A 17,649-nucleotide genomic window follows, 5' to 3' on the forward strand; every position below is an offset into this window, starting at 1 on the left:
GCAGTGTAAATGGACGGGAGGCTAAGCTAACGCAGTGTAAATGGACGGGAGGCTAAGCTAACGTCAGCGTGACTCACCAAGTCCGCAGTTCAACAGTCTCGCGGCTCAGGCTCAGACGCTCGGCGGCTCCGGTAGTCAGCTCCTACAGTCCCACATTCTCTGCATTCAGTTGCGGAACGTTTAGATTTGACTGAAGCAGCAATGATCAGACAAACCTGCAGCAACTTGTCCCAAACGCGCCCCTCGCGCTACTTCCGGCAGCTGGTGTTTATGCTCTGTGATTGGTCGCGCCCCGTCACGTGAGCCACGGCAACACGCAGGAAACCTTTATAATCAGGAAACCGGATAAAAAAACGGAGGAGAAAGGATTTTCCCCGCTGGGTTCAAGACCTGTCATTTACTCATATTTCTATAATTCACCAAAAGGAGCCCAACCAAGTATTGAGAGCAGTTCACAAGTCTTATATTTTCTTTAAAACATCCTTTTTAATTTTATTTTTTTTTATTTATTTAATTCTGAGACACTTAATTTTGGGTTTTCATTACCTGTAAGCCATCATGATCAACATTTCAATAAGCAAAGGCTGGAAATATTTCACTCAGTGTCATGAGTCTATATCTGTACTGTATGGGTTTGACTTTCTGAAATGAGTGACAAGAAACATTGAACATTTTCATGATATTCTAATTTTCTGAGGCATAAAGGTCCACTGCATGAGAAGATACAGCACCGCTTGACCTGACAAGATGGAAACAAACAAACGAAACTGTAAAGATTAACTTCAAAGTATTGATTACTTGGTTAAGAATGAGTTTATTGACACCACTTTTCCTGTGTTAAAGCCAATTCGACCACTGCTTGTTTCAGGGAGATAATCTTTTTCTAAATGATCAATGAATTATTTCTCAGTCACTAATTACAATGTTTACATGAGTAGAAAAATGCACAGATTGTTCTGACAGTAACAAACAGGAATGTGCAAAGGATGAAATTTAAATGATGACTAGTAGGCTACTGTGTAATTAAAATGTGCAAAGAATGATTGTTCTGAACACTGAACATTTGACTTTTTAACAGTCCATTCAAGCTGTGCAGTAAAGAAATATTATCAACAGTCACAAACTGCAACTACTAACAATTTCTTGACTCCTTGTTTCAGTCCTGAACAGTTTCAGAGTCAGCAGCTGGACTGAAGTCAATCAGTTCAACACACAGTGTGTTTTCACCGCCTGAACTCTCTCTCTGCGTTTCCTCCACCCTGCCTTCAGAGCAGCAGTGGATGGAGCCACATGCTGACTCAGCAGGTGGAGATCAGAACGAGTTTCACTTCTCCAGAAGAGAAGCAGACAGAAAGAGAGGCTGGACGTCTGCTCAGGATTTCTACTGCTGTGAGTAGAAACTAATGCTGACTAATGTGAGGAGGAGTCAGATTAAAGTGAACTTTGTTTGGATTGTAAGTTTACTAAAAATTAGTTGTTGGCAACTTAAATACATCCAAGATTTATACTTTAATGTCTTCTTCGTGTGCTGATAATGTGCTTCAATATACTTGTAGCTTATGTCAGTTAATAGAAAAGCTAAACTTTGCAGTTAACAGTCAACATACTTTAACATTACTTTGCTGTACGTTCACGATGGCAAAGCCAGAGGGAGGCGGAGCTAGACGAAGTAGACGGCGTCAGCCGTGGGGCGGAGTTATAAGTCTGCCTCCAACTCGGACAACCCTATGTTCTCCATGTTTGTGTTTCTCATGACTCCCACCGTGGGGGGTGTTTACAGGCCTGGCGTCCGGGGCGGCAATGCCCCCCGCCTGTGCCTCCTTGCCCCCCCTGGCTGTCAGAGGGGTAATTGTGTTTTTCTTATTAAAAACAAAATAATTCACAATTTCTTTTGTGTGTCACATTGTGTTAATTCATATTCAGTTAACTGAAATAAATAAAATTTTAAAAAACAAAATAATTTTAAGTTACGTTTTGGCTTCTGTCATGTGACGCGTGCGTGCTGCTGCAAGTGCAACCAGGCATCAAGGGGGGCAGACTGCCTCGCCCCCTCAGTCCAAAAAATTAATAAATAAAGTTTTCAGTCTATTTTGTGCTTAAAAAACAACAGCAAACTCCACTGGCTTGGTCAAATCAATATGAAGTGTTGTGCTATTCAAAATTCAAAAAAAAAAAAAAAAAAGAGGAGACTCCAGCTCTACGAAAGGTGAGAGCTGCTTATTTTATCAGTTGTTTTATTACTATTTGTGCTTTTTAGCAATGTGGTTAATGATCATACGTTGTTGGACATGGTGGAACAGGCCTCTGATCTGTGGATTCTGTTTTTGTGTTGCTCCGTTACTTTTTCGCCACCTTTGCGCACTACCCTCCCCCCCTCTACACTGGACTGGAGCTGGGACTGGGTGTTTATTTATGCAAATAAAGCGTGTTGTCATCAAACTGATGAGGAGTGGGCTCGGGTCCAATCCCCTGCCTGGATGAACCAGAGAGGTGGGCCAGGCAGCTGCAGTGAGTTGCTCTCCAGCAGCTCACGCGGCTCCCTCTGTGACCGATCTCGTTTGGGTCTCGCGAGTTTTCGATGCCCTACTTAGGTCCTACGTATCAGTGACGCCGGGCCAAATCTGGGCGGGGCGGCTCAAAAGTCTTAAAGGTCTGTCTCTGGCTTTCTCATGTCGAACGCACCTAATCATTCTGCGTCGTGTGATGCTCAGCCCACCTACGGGCTTCACTATCGGTGCTCTCCCTGGTGCCAGCCAATCACTGAGACAGATCCCACAGGGGAATCCCGCCATTCCCGCACGTGCGCTGGCACACTGCCACGCCCCTCACCAAGGGGATATAGTCAGCGTGCGTCAGGACCACTTCCTTCTTCTTTCTCAGCCTCGAGGCTGATCTGAAGCTCCAGACTCAAGATTCAGGACAAAGACAAAGACAAGAGAAGACATGGACAGTCGCCATCCGGCGTCGGGCCGTTCTCCTGCCACGGCTGCAGCGCACCGCTCTAGAAAGGACAGCTGCTTCGCCTGCTTCAGGTCAGCATCTAACTCTGCGTGTTTCTTTGGCCTGCCCTCTTGTCCCGCTGGAAGAGGCTCGGCGGAACGTCTCAATGTCTGTCTTCACCGCAGCCCCCCAGGGCACTCAACACGCACAAGACGAGGCTCCGGCGTCACGGAGGCCTCCTCCTGCGCGTTTCTCCAGATGTCCCGCGCTCATTGCGCCCGCTCCCTCGCCCTGGTTTTTCCTACGGCCAGGAGCGCCAGCCCCCCCCCCCCCCCCCCCCCCCCCCCCCCCCCGGCAATGTTGGCAGCCCTGCCGGCCGCTACTGAGGACAGGCGGCAGGTGGACGCTCTGGCTGCAACCAGACACCCGTCCTCACCGAGGTGACAGCATGTGTCTGGCCTCCACTCATGCGCCCCTCGTTTCCCCGGCCATGAGCGTTGAGCGGCTCTCTCCGACAACATTGGCGGAGCTGCATATCACTACGCTGGGGTGTAGTGACGCCAGCTGAGGCGCCCTGTCAACCTGCCCCCCTCCGGTGGCTGAGAGGTTTACTGGTATGGAGGGCAACCCCAAGGTTGTGGGTTCCAATCCAGTAGGAATGGAGTCGATATCTCTGATGTCACAACTCCTTACATCTGCCACACAGACCTTCTTTTCCTCCATGATGGACGCTCCACCTGCAGTCATCTGCCGACGTGTGAAACGGAGCACCTGAGCTGCCGGAGCTGGCCTCCCACTTGCACTGCCTGTCTGCCGTCCGGAGAGGACCGCCTAAAATGGGTGGAGTGAGAATCATTCTGGACCTGCGGGTCCTGAAAACTCACGTGGCCACCAGGAGGTTCCGCATGCTAACAGTCAGTCACCTCCTGGAGAGCGTCCGCCCTGTGGACTGGAAGTTCCTCAGATTCGCTGTGGGAGATCGGTGTTTCCAGTACAACCGTCTCCCCTTCGGCTACTCCCTCATTCCACGCACCTTCACCAAGTGTGTCGAGGCCCCGCTGGAGCCTCTCCGTCGTCAAGGTCTCAGGATCCTCACCTACATCGACGACTGGCTGATACTAGTGCCCTCTTTCCGGGAGGCCGTGGAGCGCACGGCCCTGGTCCTTCACCACATCGAGCTCCTGGGGCTTGTGGTGAACAGAGACAAGTGCGCTTGTCCCAGCTCAGCAGATGGCTTATCTGGACCTGGAGCTGGATGCTCTCACCATGACGGCTCACCTCTCCGAGGAGAGCTGGGCCTCTCTTCTGTCACTCCTGAGGTTCCTGATTGTGTCATCCACGGTTCAGGTCCACCTGGTCGGGACCGTTCTGCAGATGATGGCTGCTACCCACCCCATGGTTGGCTTTGGCCTTCTGCACATCCGCAGGCTCCAACGGTGGTTCAGCCGCCTCCGCCTTTCAGGGATGTGGGACAGATGCAGGAGCGTCTCAGTCCCGCCCCAGGTGCAAAACGACCTCCTGTTCTGGCTGGATCCAGTTCTTCTCCAGCAGGGAGTCCCCATTAGCTGCGTCTCGCATCACGTCGAGGTGTCCACGGATGCGTCTCTCGCAGGTTGGGGAAGATCCTGTTGTGGGCGGACCGGCACCTGTCCTCTCTGAAAGCTCGATACGTGCCGAGGGCTCTCAACGTCGGTGCGGACAGCATGTCTCGGGGAGGCCCACTCCACGACGAGTGGAGCCTGTCCCCCCGAGTGGCAGCCCGACTCTGACACAGGTTTGGACCCCCCGCGGCAGACTTTTTCGCCAGTGCAGAGAATGCATAGTGCCCACTTTGGTTCTCGCTCAGGTCGTCAGATTAACCCGACGCCCTACTGCAGGCAGGGGGCACCCTCCGGTCCCGCCCCATCCTGGGCAGGACTCTCTTGGCCTGGATGCTGAGCTGGTGAGACTAGTTGGGCTAGATCTCCCCCCGGCTGTGGTGTCCACCATCCAGAGCGCCATAGCCCCCTTCACCGTTAAGGCTTACAGGTCTCGGTGGCACCTCTTTGCGTCGTGGTGCTCTGAGAGGGGTCTGGACCCGGTCTCCTGCACCGTCAGCAGGGTGCTGGAATTTCTGCAGGCATGCTGCATCCACTCTTGCAGTGTTTGCATTGGCCATCACGACGGGCCACGCGCAGTCACCCACTGGTGAAGCGGTTATTGCGAGGTGCGTGTCGGCTGCGGCCTCCCCCCAGGCATGTCGTTCCCCAGTGGGACCTCCACACTGTGCTGGATGGTCTGAGCCGACCCCCTTTCGAGCCTTGGAGCAGGTGGATGTCCGCATTCTCTCCTTCAAGGCTGCCCTCCTTTTGGCGTTGGCCTCTGCCAAGAGGGTTGGAGATCTCTGCGCCCTGTCGGTCCATCCCTCCTGAATGGCTTTCAGTCAGGACTGGGGACTGGTTCACCTTTGGCCTAACCCGGCTTTTCATCCCAAGGGGATCACTTAAGACTTCCGGTCATGAGTGATCTGGATCAGGGCACCTTGCTCCTTGCCTGGCCCGTCAGGAGACGACCCTTGGCTGCGGTTGCTGTGTCCGGTCAGGGCTCTTCATTGCTACATTGAGCGCACAGCTGGCTTTCGCACTATGGACCAGCTGTTTGTGCAGTTTGGGGCCAGGGGGTGTAGCGCCCCGCTGTCCTCCCAGCGTCTTGCCCACTGGGTTGGGGGGGCGCTATCATGGCTGCCTATAAGGCATGGAACTGCCTGCCGCCTGCGGTGATTTGCGCTCATTCTATGCGGCGCGTTGCCGCTGCTGCGGCTCTGTGCAGAGGTGTCACGGTGGGTGATATCTGCCAGGCCGCCTCTTGGGCCTCTGCGTGAACCTTTGTGCGCTCCTACCTGATGGATATGTGCACAGACTCTGTGGCCACGTCAGTTTTCAGCGAGAACAGGAGTTCTGTCGCTTAACTGTGTTGGTTCTTGTCCAGACTGGCTACTGCTTCCCTTGGGGGATTCAGGTCACGTGTGGTTCCGCTGCCTGCCGTTGTGACTCTGGTGTCCTGGCCGGCGTATGTGTGCCGCTGTGTTACGGTGTTTATCGGACATGTCTGCGGTCGACGCCTCAGTGCGAGGCTGCCTGCCGCCAGTGTCTGGGGGTTTGGTGTGGCGGTACTGGGCATACGGCCTGCCAGCTTCCTTTTCTGCGCCAATCCCGTCAGCCTTCCAGCTGGGGGTACATTTTATCCCTCCGGCCTCTGCCTTGGTAGTGTACCAATACCGAAGCCCATAGGTGGGTTAAGCATCACATGAAGTAGAAATTATAGTTACTAAACGTAACTACAGTTCTACGAGTGTGTGCTTGCCCACCTACCTGCAAGACCAGCTGCCCTGCTTACGTTTCTCCTGGGCTGTTCAGAAGAAGGGAGTTGAGCGGGCGCACGCTGATTATATCCCCTTAGTGAGGGGCGTGGCAGTGTGCCAGCGCGCATGTGGGATTGGCGCGTCAGTTTTCGGATCTGTTTCAGTGATTGGCTGGCGCCAGGGAGGGTACCAATAGCGATGCCCGTAGGTGGGCACGCACACATTCATAGAACTGGATTTACGTTTAGTAACTATAATTTTGTAAACACTGATTGTTCACTGCAGAACATCTTGTTGGAGCAAACGATGGAGGCTCCTCTCTCTTCACTGCAGGGTGAAGACATCCAGAGGATCTTGCTCCGGCTCGCTCCCCCCCGGGTTTGTTTACATGGCGACAGTGGCTGTTAGCAACGCGGTCGGTGTTAGCTTGGGGCCCAGGGCCCGCGTCCCTCGCCCGGCTTCAGAAGAGATGCAATGATGGGGTCGGTATGATACCATGCTTCTCACTGTTGTGGAGTAACGTTTGGGCTTTTGCCGTTGTTTGGGGCCACCACAGAGTTTATTTACATTAACTGATATCATCACCCGCCCTGCCCGCCTGCTGTCTGGACGAGGGCCGCCGTTGGTCACCCCCTCTCCTGAGCATGGCCCTGGCAGGAGTTTACGGCTGTGGCGCAGCCTCCGCCTTCAGCGGGTGGCGCGATCACTGGCAGAAGAAGGATGAGGGAACCGCTGCACTCCTCCTTTCTCTTGTAGCTTGGCTGAATTTGTAGTCACTGTGGTCACTGTACAGGCGGAGTATGCATCAACCTCCCCCACCCCCCCCCCCCCCCCCCCACCCCCCAAGCATTTTTTGTGCACTTGTGGTGTCGTTTCACTTTCCTACAATGACTAAGTACAAAGAGTTCATTCTTCTAATTTGCATATTGTATCTGCAGAAAGCATTTCTGCCAGCAGAGGGCCCCTCTGAGCCTGAGGACCACTGGGCACGTGCCCAGATTGCCCATGTGGTAGATCAGGGCAAGGGCTTGGTGGTATAGAGACTTCTCTGTAACTGGAATATGCCCCTCCCCCAGCTTATCGTACTACCGTTGTTTTGACCTGTAGCACTATAGTGACGGTAGAAGGAAGAGGGAGCCGTCAAGCGTCCCCCTCCTGGACATGGTTCAACTGAGCTACTTGTCCTGTGATTTGTGTTTGCCTTGCAGGCGGTGTGCGCCCCCTTCCCTCAGCTGACCGCATTACTAATATTAATTTATATTTCTGAGGTGCTGTGCACAACCCCCGCTCCTGGTGGATGGAACCAATATAGAAGCTGTTGGAGGAGGGAGCAGCTGAGCAGCCGTCTCTCTCCTGGATGTAGCTTTAGCTGGGCTGATGGCCGGTGATTGAGGTTGGTTGTGCAGGTGGAACACGCCTCCTTCCCTGGGCTTACTGCATTGCTGTTGTTTCTCCTGGCCTGCTGCACGCACCCCCGATCCCAGCGGGTGGTGCTGCTATGAGGGCACAATGGAAAGGGTGCCGCTGGGCGGCTGTCTCCTCTCCTGAGCTCGACCCCAGCTGGTAGTATGGTGTCCACTGTGTAGGCGGCATATGACCTTCCCCCAGCTTATTGCATTACCATTGTTTTGACCTGTTGCGTGCACCCACTGCTCCCGGTGGGTGGCAGTGCAATGAAGGCAGACAGAGGTGGAAGCCGCCAAGCGCCCCCCCTCCTGGACGTAGCTTAGCTGAGCTACTCGTCCGGGGATCTGCATTTGCTGTGCAGGTGGTGTACGCCCCCTGCAATCAGCTTACCGCACTGTTGTCTATTGACCGGTTGCGTACACACACCTCATCCAGCGGTGCCCTCACTACGGGGAAGAGGAAGCCATAGGGCGGCTGTGCCTTCTCCTGTGCGTGGCCTCAGCTGGTTTACGGGTTTGGCAGTATAGAGTTTGCTGTGCGTACGCCCCCTTCCCTCAAATGTCACACCAACCTTGTTCTTATGCCCACTTTTAGACATATTTGTTGTCGGCTTGGTTTTACTGATAGTCCAGTAGCTGTACGCTAGCCGGGCTACTCGGCTCTCGGAAGTGAGCCAGGTTTCCCCCTCTCGGGAGGCTGTGTCTTCACACTCCCTCCCCAGTTTGTGGGTGTGCCTCCCGCGGTTGTTGATGATGCGGTTTGTGTTAGCTCGGTTGCTGCGGTTGAAGCACCATTCATACGCCCCTCACTTGGCTTATCAGGACAATCCTGGTTGATAGCCAGGGGCAAGTGTTGGCTTAACGGTGGCTTGTAGGCCACTTGTTGCTGCTTCCCCTGCTTATTGGGCCTCGCTGTGGCTGTTGCCACGCGCTTTGGTGTCAGCTTGGACACTGCCGCGGGAAGTGCTGTTGTGCACTGTTTTTCCAGCTTATTGGTACCTACTTTGGCTGGTATGTGGCTCGTGTCATGTGGCCGCTGTTGGTGGAGGATCCATTTGTGCAATTTTTTTCTCCTGCCTTATGGGTGACATGCCTGGTCATTTCTGTAAATGGTTCAGCATCCGCAAGGCAGACCCGGTGCTTTGTCTAATCCCAGCAGTCTTGGATACTTGAAGACTCCTCTGGGGGGACGTGGACCTCCATCTACCCTGAGGGTGCAGGTTTCAGTGATGTCAGCCACAGACCCCAGCGCTTAGCACTGGATTTAGTGTGTCAACCTCAATGTGAGCCCGTGGGTGCAGTGGGTGCCACGCAAGACCACATTGTGATGGCTGTTAGCGTGAATAACATGATGCGTGAGTGTTGTACATGCTTTATCAGCCCGTCACGCCTGGAGGGGTGCACAAATGTTAGGGTTGCCACTCTAAGACCGACCCTTGCCCTTTTCCCAGGTGCTGTCAGGTCTGCAGTCTTTTCAGCCTATGAGGCTTACACGTCATGACTCCCTGTCGAGCGTCCCTGAGGACCCGGTGGAACTCTTGTGCCCAGTAAGAGCCCTGGGCTGCTCCATTGATGCTACCACAGGACGTCCGTTCCTCTGAACTGCTTGGTCTGTTCAGGAGGTCCTGATGGTGGTTCTGCTCTCTCCAAGCAGAGCTTCTCCCACTGGATCATGGTTGCGTTTCAGTTTCATTCTCAGCAGGTGGTGAACCACTCTCTACCATCAGGTGTGCTGCTACTCCTCCAGAACGGTGCCCATGCTCTGGGCGACATTTGTGCCGCTGCCCCCTGGGTGGGACAAGCACCTTTTTTTTTAGGTGTTGCAGCATGAACGCCGCCACTCCCCATTCACTGGGTGTGGTTTTGGCTCTGCAGAGGCATCTCAATGAGGTTGGTCTCTGTGATTCCTCGTGACAAAGCTGGTATATGTCATTCCAGTGCTTTTGGCGCTGCCGCTGGCGGCCAGTAGGGATAAAATCGAACGAATGTTACAAATGTAACTACGGTTGTATGAATCCCAGATGACCGCCAGAGTGTTCTGTCGCTCAGAATCCTCACGATCAATGTTGGTCATCACTGCGTTAGATTATAACAGCGTTATTTTGTTCAGTAACAAATAATCTAATTAATTACTTTTCCCATCGTAACAATGCCGTTACCATTACTGAGAATATGAAGTGGCGCGTTACTGCAATTAGATTCAATGAAACGCGAGTGTCCACTTCTGCCGCACACATCAGCTGCAGGAGAGAGCAGAGAGGCGAGAGGGAGAGGGGAGGGGTTGATGAAGACACGATGATTCTTGGCTGGTGGGCGGATCATGCTCTGATCACGTGTCTCACTCGCTGCATGCGCTGACCGCCGGTAAACACAACAAGCTTGAGCCCAGGACGTTCAAAGGTAGAGTTCTGAAACTGGAAGTATCACTAGAAGACTTTATCCACGTCTGTCTCGAGCAACTCCAACCTTGTGAAGCACCTCACAGCAAGACATGCTAGAATGACACTTGTTGCTGCTGCTGCTGCTGCTAACCCCATGCTGACCCAAGCCCGAGCCCAAATGCAGCCAGAAGGGAGACGAGCCGCTCTGTTAAAACAAGCAACGCTCGATTTTTTGGGGCAGCAGGCGACCAGAGCCGAGCTGAACACACCGACTGCAGGTCCACTGGTACACAGTAGACCTAATATACAGTTACAGAGATTTGCACTACTTAATGGCCACAAGTTTAAATTTGTGTTTTCTTAACAGGCTGGAATTTAGTTCAAATAAATACCAAATGTTCTAAAATACTGTATAAAGTGTTTTTATTTTTCAATCAGTTGATATAAACATCTTTTATGTTATAGATGTCATAGAATGTGGTAATGTATAGAACATGAAAAATAACGTCAGTTACTTTGCTGAGTAACTAGTTACTCTTACAGTGAGGTAACTGAGTTACTAATTCAATTACTTTTTGGGAGAAGTAATTTGTAATTCTATCTAATTACTTTTTAAAACACTGCTCGCGATCACACGAGAAGTCTCTGTACAAACCGATCCCGGGGTTGGACACCGGAACTTATGGCTGTTCCTGGGTCACCCAGGGGTCACAGGTGACGTTGTTGGTTTACATACTTGAACTGTGCGTGTCCGAAGGGAACATTCCAATGCCTTCAGCACCGCATCTGGCACTCATCCGGGATTTAGAGAACCGTAGTTACAATTTTAACTTTCATTTTAGCTTCCAGGACACAGCATCATGGGAGAATCACCAACTTAAGAAGTGGAAGACACTTTCTTTTATTTTGAAAGACTTCATGATGGCCTCAGAGTTCGATCACTGTTTTGAGTGCTTACGTTGTAGCTGCAGCAACCAAAAAACTACCAATGTCCAAAGTAAGAACATGGAGTATAACTTTACTCATAAAATTAAATGGAATTACATTTTCAAAAAAGCACTTTGAATTCAAGTTTTGGTATGAACAGTCCCGAACTATACAGAAGCCTATATATAATATACAAATGAAGTTTACTATTATTATCTCTGTCTGTATCAACAGGGTAATGAATTAAGTGCAGGAGTGCTGTGAGGAGTATTTTTTTTTTCTTTTTTAGTTTTTAGTTTATTTAGCTTGTTCGATGAAAATATTTAATTTGAATATAATTTCAGCATTTTACTGTGTTTTGCCGATTTCTGTTCTGTTTTTTTCCACCTATTTGAAATTTCATGGCTATGGTGAAATAAAGGTTAGTTTTAGATGGTAATTGCTCTTTTAATGAAATAAGATTTAAACTGATGTCCCGGACCCAAAAAGCAAACTACTGTCACCAAAATGTTCACAGGTTCAACTGACTGTTTCTCCCCCTTTTCTTCACATCTTTTAAAAATGTTGTGAATCACGGTTTGTGCCTTGAAGCTGCCAACAGTTTTGTTAATCCTAATCTAAGTGACCAGATAAGTGACCAGAGAATGTAAGAAAAAATGATAAAGGTGTTTAAAGTAAGTAAAGTAAATTAAGTGAAAAACAACAACGACTTTAAAAACGTGCTGAGCCAATCATCCCTCTTCTACCCTCTGGGTCATCTGTGGGTCCATCCAGCATCCAGGTCTGCTTCATGAAGGCTCGTCTTCTCCTGTGGAGCTCTCTCTCTCTCCCATCTCTCTTTTAGGACTTCCTGCATCAGTCGGAGGTTTAGTGTCTTCATTCATATATCATAATATCACATTTCATCTGGTTCTTAAATGTGTTGATACCTTTGGAAACACAAACCAGTGTTTCCCAAACATCCATATACAGACCAGTGTGTGGCCCAGCAGCTCAGAATCAACTCCGAGCTCCAATAATTCATTCCATTTCTTTCCCCAATGGGATTTTGAATTATGTTCAAATCAATGATCTCCTCATGCCTTCATGTAATGAGACCAATATTCCAGTTGACCAATTGAATTTTAATTTTGAGCTTGTATTTTAAAGCAGAACTATGCAAGATTTGCTTTAGCGCTCCCCCTACTGGTCTCTTGTGAAAGCTCACTGTTGTAAACATTCTCCGTATCACCCCCCCTCCCCCTCCCCCTCCCCCACCCCCGCCCCCGCCCCGCGTGCAGAGAGCGTCCCACTCCTGTTTTATTTTTTCTGCTTGTCAGACAAAGGTTTTTTTCTGTCTTTTTGGTTCTGCCATCTGTGAGCACCCAAGGGTGACGTTGCTCACGCTGGCGAGGGTTTTACATGCTTTTATACTTGTAATCTCGTATGAGCGCCGTAAAGCAGGTTTGTTGTTGCGAGATGTAGTCGGGTCGCTCCTCTGAAAGTTGCAAACGCTGTTTTCAGGACACAGACCCCGGGGGGAGGGGAGGGACCGGTGAATCACCGTGACAAGTCTTTGTTTACCCCCACAGGGACTCTGAAAAACATTTATTGAGGTAAAAAAGTTGCATAGTTCTGCTTTAAAATACACATTAAAAATATATGTGAAAACTAATTTTGAATAGTATACTTTTGAAATTACACATGAATTCACTTAGAATATATTTGAATTTGATTTATGTTGACAAACTATGATTTGTAGTACAATTATTTCAAAGTGTGTTAAAAGTGTCAGTGTGAAAGCGTAATGTTAGTATTGTTGGCTCCGTCGATCTAGAGAGATCATGGATAAGCCAGGATGAAGTTCTGAAGGAACAGAGTTGCCGAGTCAGCACATCCCCCTTCTCGTCCTCGCTGGTCGTGTCCAGTGGAAGGGACAGGCCCATACACTTGGTACCAACTTGGCTAAAGGAGTTGCCAGTAGGAGCTCCAAGGCGAGAACCAACCGCCTCAGGACTGTACTCCGGATTTTTTCTGCACTGGGGGTCTCCCTTAGCCTTTGTCACTCCCATGATGACCACAAGGCATTTTACCCATAGCTGGGGGTTGCAACATGCAGACAGGGGGAGACAGGAATCAAACCAACAACCTCTCAATTGTAAGACGACTGCTCTCCCCACAGCTGCCTCAATGTTGTTGTCCTTGTTATATATTTACAAAAAGTGCAATTTGTAGAAGTATGTTGTCAAGATAGGAGTGAAAGTATGAATAAACTGAGAATATAATAAAGTCCTCTTTTGTGTCACCAGGGGAGCAGAAGTTGAAGCTTGACATTCCAGCTGAACGACGGCTGGAAGGTGAAGTGAAGCTGCTGGATTTCCTGAATGAAATCAAGCTGTGACGTCCTCTCCCTTCTCTCCACACTGAGTCACTGCCTCCTCCTCTTTCACAGATCTCACAGCTGAGGGATCACTGACGTCTCTGAGCTGCAGGGGGCAGCAGCTCACCAGCAGAACCAGGGCAGACCAGCGTTCACAGGAACAGGAAACCAGAGGAGGGTTGGTCTTCAAAGCTGCTGAGCAGGACGAGAAACTCTTCAAACACTGGCTGTTGTTGAGAGGAGGAAATGGCTCAGGGAGGAGCTCAGCTGGATCCACTAAAGTTCTCTTGTTCCATCTGTCTGGATCCCCTGAAGGATCCGGTGACGGTTCCCTGTGGACACAGCTACTGCAGCAACTGTATTAAAGGACACTGGGATGAAGAGCAAAACAAGGGAATCTACAGCTGTCCTCTGTGTGGGGACAAGTCCTGGAGGAGGCCTGACCTGAAGAAAAACATCATGTTGGCAGAGTTGGTGGAGGATCTGAAGAAGACTGGACTCCAAGCTGCTGCAGCTGATCTCTGCTCTGCTGGACCTGAAGATGTGGCCTGTGATGTTTGCTCTGGGAGGAAGCTGAAAGCCGTCAAGTCCTGTCTGGTCTGTGTGGTCTCTTACTGTGAGGAACACCTCCAAGGTCACTACGAAGCAGCTCCATTGAAGAAACACCAGCTGGTGGAGCCCTCCAAGAAGCTCCAGGAGAAGATCTGCTCTCTTCACGATGAGGTGAAGAAAATTTTCTGTCGCACTGATCAGCAGTGTATCTGTTACCTCTGCACCATGGAGCAACACAGAGGCCATGAAACAGTCCCAGCTGCAGCAGAAAGGAGCCAGAAGCAGAAGGAGCTGGAGGGGAGTCGACTAAACATCCAGCGGAGAATCCAGGAGCGAGAGAAAGACGTGAAGCTGCTTCAGCAGCAGATGGAGGCCATCAATGTCTCTGCTGATGAAGCAGTGGAGCACAGCGAGGAGAGCTTCACCCAGATGATCCGTCTCCTCCAGAAAAGAAGCCTTGAGGTGAAGCGGCAGCTCAGATCCCAGCAGCAAACTGCAGTGAGTGGACTCAAAGAGCTTGAGGAGAAGCTGCAGCAGGAGATGGCTGAGCTGAAGAGGAAAGACGTCCAGCTGGAGCAGCTGGCACACATAGAGGAAAACAACCACTTTCTCCACAGCTACACCTCAGTGTCAGCACTCAGTGAGCCCACACACTCCTCCAGCATCCAGACTGCTCCTCTCAGAAACTTTGAGGATGTGGCAGCAGTTGTGTCAGAGAGCAGAGACAAACTCCAGGACATCCTGAGAGAGACTGAAGAGGAGAAGCTACTGTTAATGCTACAACCACAGCCAGAGAGCAGAGCAGACTTCTTACAATATTCACAGCAGATCACTCTGGATCCAAACTCTGTGAACAGAAAGCTGAAATTATCTGATGGAGACAGAAAAGTAACTTGTACAGAGGAAGATCAGCCTTATTCTGATCATCCAGACAGATTCACTGAATATCGTCAGGTTCTGAGCAGAGAGAGTCTGACTGGACGTAGTTACTGGGAGGTGGAGAGGAGAGGAAGAGTTGATGTCGCAGTCACATATAAGAACATCAGCAGAGCAGGGAGGGGAAATGAATGTGGATTTGGATTTAATGACAAATCTTGGGCTTTAGATTGTGACTCTAACGGTTTTAATTTTTGGCACAACAACATCCACACTCCCGTCTCAGGTCCTGAGTCCTCCAGAGTGGGAGTGTACCTGGATCACAGAGCAGGTATTCTGTCTTTCTACAGCGTCTCTGAAACCATGACTCTCCTCCACAGAGTCCAGACCTCCTTCACTCAGCCGCTACACGCTGGAGTTTATCTCTATGGTTCTGGATGCTCAGCAGAGTTTGTGAAACCTGAGTAGAGGACTCCATCAGATCTCCTTGTGTGGTTTTCTAAAGGAGCCTCCACATTTTCTGAGCTGAGACGTTGATGAGATTTCTGACAGGAAGAAGATTGAAACCAACAGATGGTCGGCCGTCTTCTCAGAGACTTTCTACGTGGACAAAAGGATGTGAGACGAGTGTGGAGAGACAGAAAGGAGCTGAGTTAGTGGAGAAAAACATGGCCGCTGCAGCCATCAGTCCCCTCACTGATTCCTCAACTGATGCTTTTCTAATAGTTGGACTCATTTTTCAAGCTTCTCAAACAGGAAGTTCTTCTTCATGGACCACAGGAAGCTGCAGCTTTTCACACTTTGGGGGATTTGAAGTGGAAATTAGGAGCTTTCACATGTTTGGATTGATCAGTCTTTCTTTTTTCATGATTCTTTTCTGACATTTGATCCTTCAGAGTGAAGATTTGTGGATTTTCTTGAACAGTGAACTGATTGTTTTGGCTTTTGGATCTTCATCTGTCACCAAGTGGCAGGAAGTTTGATTCTTTTAGCTGGAAATGACTCCAGTCGACAACACACACACACACACACACACACACACACACACACACACACACACAGGTTTCTTTTAAAGACATTAAATCAGTCATAAAGTGAAATGCTACTTTATTGTCGATTTGTTTCTTTTTCAAAGGTTTTTGCTTCAAATGTTGTTTGTGTGACGCCAAGAGAAACCAAGTCAGTCAACATGGAGCCTTTAATAAAATACATTCAGTCATCATTCTAGTCTGGATTAGCATTTGTCAGGGTTAGCCTAACAGAACTGTTAGCTGGTTCAACACAGGTAAGCTAGCTGGCTAACAACAGTTAAGCTCGTTGGTTAAACACAGGTAAGCTAGGTCGCTAACAAAGTTAAGCTAGGTCGCTAACAAAGTTAAGCTAGCTGGTTAAACACAGGCAAGCTAAGTCGCTAACAAAGCTAAGCTAGCTGGTTAAACACAGGTAAGCTAGGTGGCTAACAAAGTTAAGCTAGCTGGTTAAACACAGGTAAGCTAGGTCGCTGACAAAGTTAAGCTAGGTCGCTAACAAAGTTAAGCTAGCTGGTTAAACACAGGTAAGCTAGGTCGCTAACAAAGCTAAGCTAGCTGGTTAAACACTGGTAAGCTAGGTCGCTAACAAAGTTAAGCTCGTTGGCTAACAAAAGTTAAGCTAGTTGGCTAACAACAGTTAATCTAGCTGGCTAACAATAGTTAAGCTAGTTGGCTAACAAATTTAAGCTAGCTGGTTAAACACAGGTAAGCTAGGTCGCTAACAAAGTTAAGCTAGGTCGCTAACAAAGTTAAGCTAGCTGGCTAAACACAGGTAAGCTAGCTGGCTAACAAAAGTAAAGCTAGTTGGCTAACAAAAGTTAAGCTAGCTGGCTAACAAAAGTTAAGCTAGCTGGCTAAGAAAAGTTAAGCTATCTGGCTAACAAAAGTTAAGCTAGCTGGCTAACAAAAGTTAAGCTAGTTGGCTAACAAAAGTTAAGCTAGCTGGCTAACAACAGTTAAGCTAGTCTGCTAACACAAGTTCAGCTTGGTTGCTAACACAAGTTGTATCGGCGACTCAAAGCCAATCTTGTCACCCTGAGAGAAAAGGTGAGGGTTCCTGTTTGTCTGACACGCTGCCGCGTCCTCCAGAAAGCACACGATGACGTAAGTGCAGTTCAAATCGTTTTAATTCACATCCGTGTGCACACGCTGTCGGCTGCACCTCCAATGACGTCTTTCTGTGGCTTCCATCAAGGGAAACGGGCCAAATCACGGCAAACGGTCAACAAAAATTATGGCGACCCCGCTCTCCTCTCTCTCGCTGCCTGCAGGTGAACACACCTTTTAATAACTACCGGACAGTGACCGCCCACCACCGCATGCGTCACGTGACCAAGCACCCGTGCATTACCTTAAACACCCAGTGACACATACACACCCTATATTATGGCTCCTACACAAGTTAAGCTAGCTGGTTAAACACAGGTAAGCTAGGTGGCTAACTAAAGTTAAGCTAGTTGGCGAACATACGCTAAGCTAGCTGGTTAAACACAGGTAAGCTAGGTGGCTAACTAAAGTTGAGCTAGCTGGCTAACCACTAAAGTTAAAGCTCCCTCTCCTGGATGCTCTGGGACCAGTGTTCATTTTGACATGATTTATTCATTTCATTTTAGTTTTAGTCCCTCACCAAAGACGAGATTTAGTTAAAGTCACGTTTTAATTTTGTAGTTTTGCTTCGTTTTATTTAAAATTTAGTCTGTTGAAATTAGTTTTAGTCTTAATTTTAGTCTTGATGAAATTTGACATTTTTGTTGTACTGTAGTAAATTAGATAGATAGATAGATAGATAGATAGATAGATAGATAACTTTATTGTCCCAGTGGGAAATTTTGTCTTG

At 49.3% G+C, this 17,649-nt stretch overlaps 2 protein-coding genes across 2 annotated transcripts in view; both read left to right on the top strand.

Moving 5' to 3' along the window:
- Positions 1–1,349: 1,349 nt before the first annotated feature.
- On the top strand, positions 1,350–15,719 carry LOC115408961 (tripartite motif-containing protein 16-like). Its single transcript, XM_030119896.1, has 2 exons — positions 1,350–1,389; positions 13,426–15,719. The coding sequence occupies exon 2, from the start codon at positions 13,600–13,602 to the stop codon at positions 15,247–15,249; it is 1,650 nt and encodes a 549-aa protein (XP_029975756.1). The 5' UTR covers positions 1,350–1,389; positions 13,426–13,599; the 3' UTR covers positions 15,250–15,719.
- LOC115408965 (tripartite motif-containing protein 16-like) overlaps positions 13,253–17,649 on the top strand; it is a 232,283-nt gene continuing 227,886 nt past the window's right edge. Inside the window, exon 1 of the mRNA XM_030119904.1 lies at positions 13,253–13,330. The gene's annotated coding sequence lies outside the window, so the exon portion shown is untranslated. The remainder of the gene's footprint in view (positions 13,331–17,649) is intronic.

This window comes from Salarias fasciatus, chromosome 22, assembly GCF_902148845.1.
Source record: "Salarias fasciatus chromosome 22, fSalaFa1.1, whole genome shotgun sequence".
Taxonomy (NCBI): Eukaryota; Metazoa; Chordata; class Actinopteri; order Blenniiformes; family Blenniidae; genus Salarias; species Salarias fasciatus.

Coding starts and splice junctions, on each gene's coding strand:
- LOC115408961 (XM_030119896.1), top strand. CDS start 13,600: ATGGCTCAGGGAGGAGCTCAGCTGGATCCACTAAAGTTCTCTTGTTCC.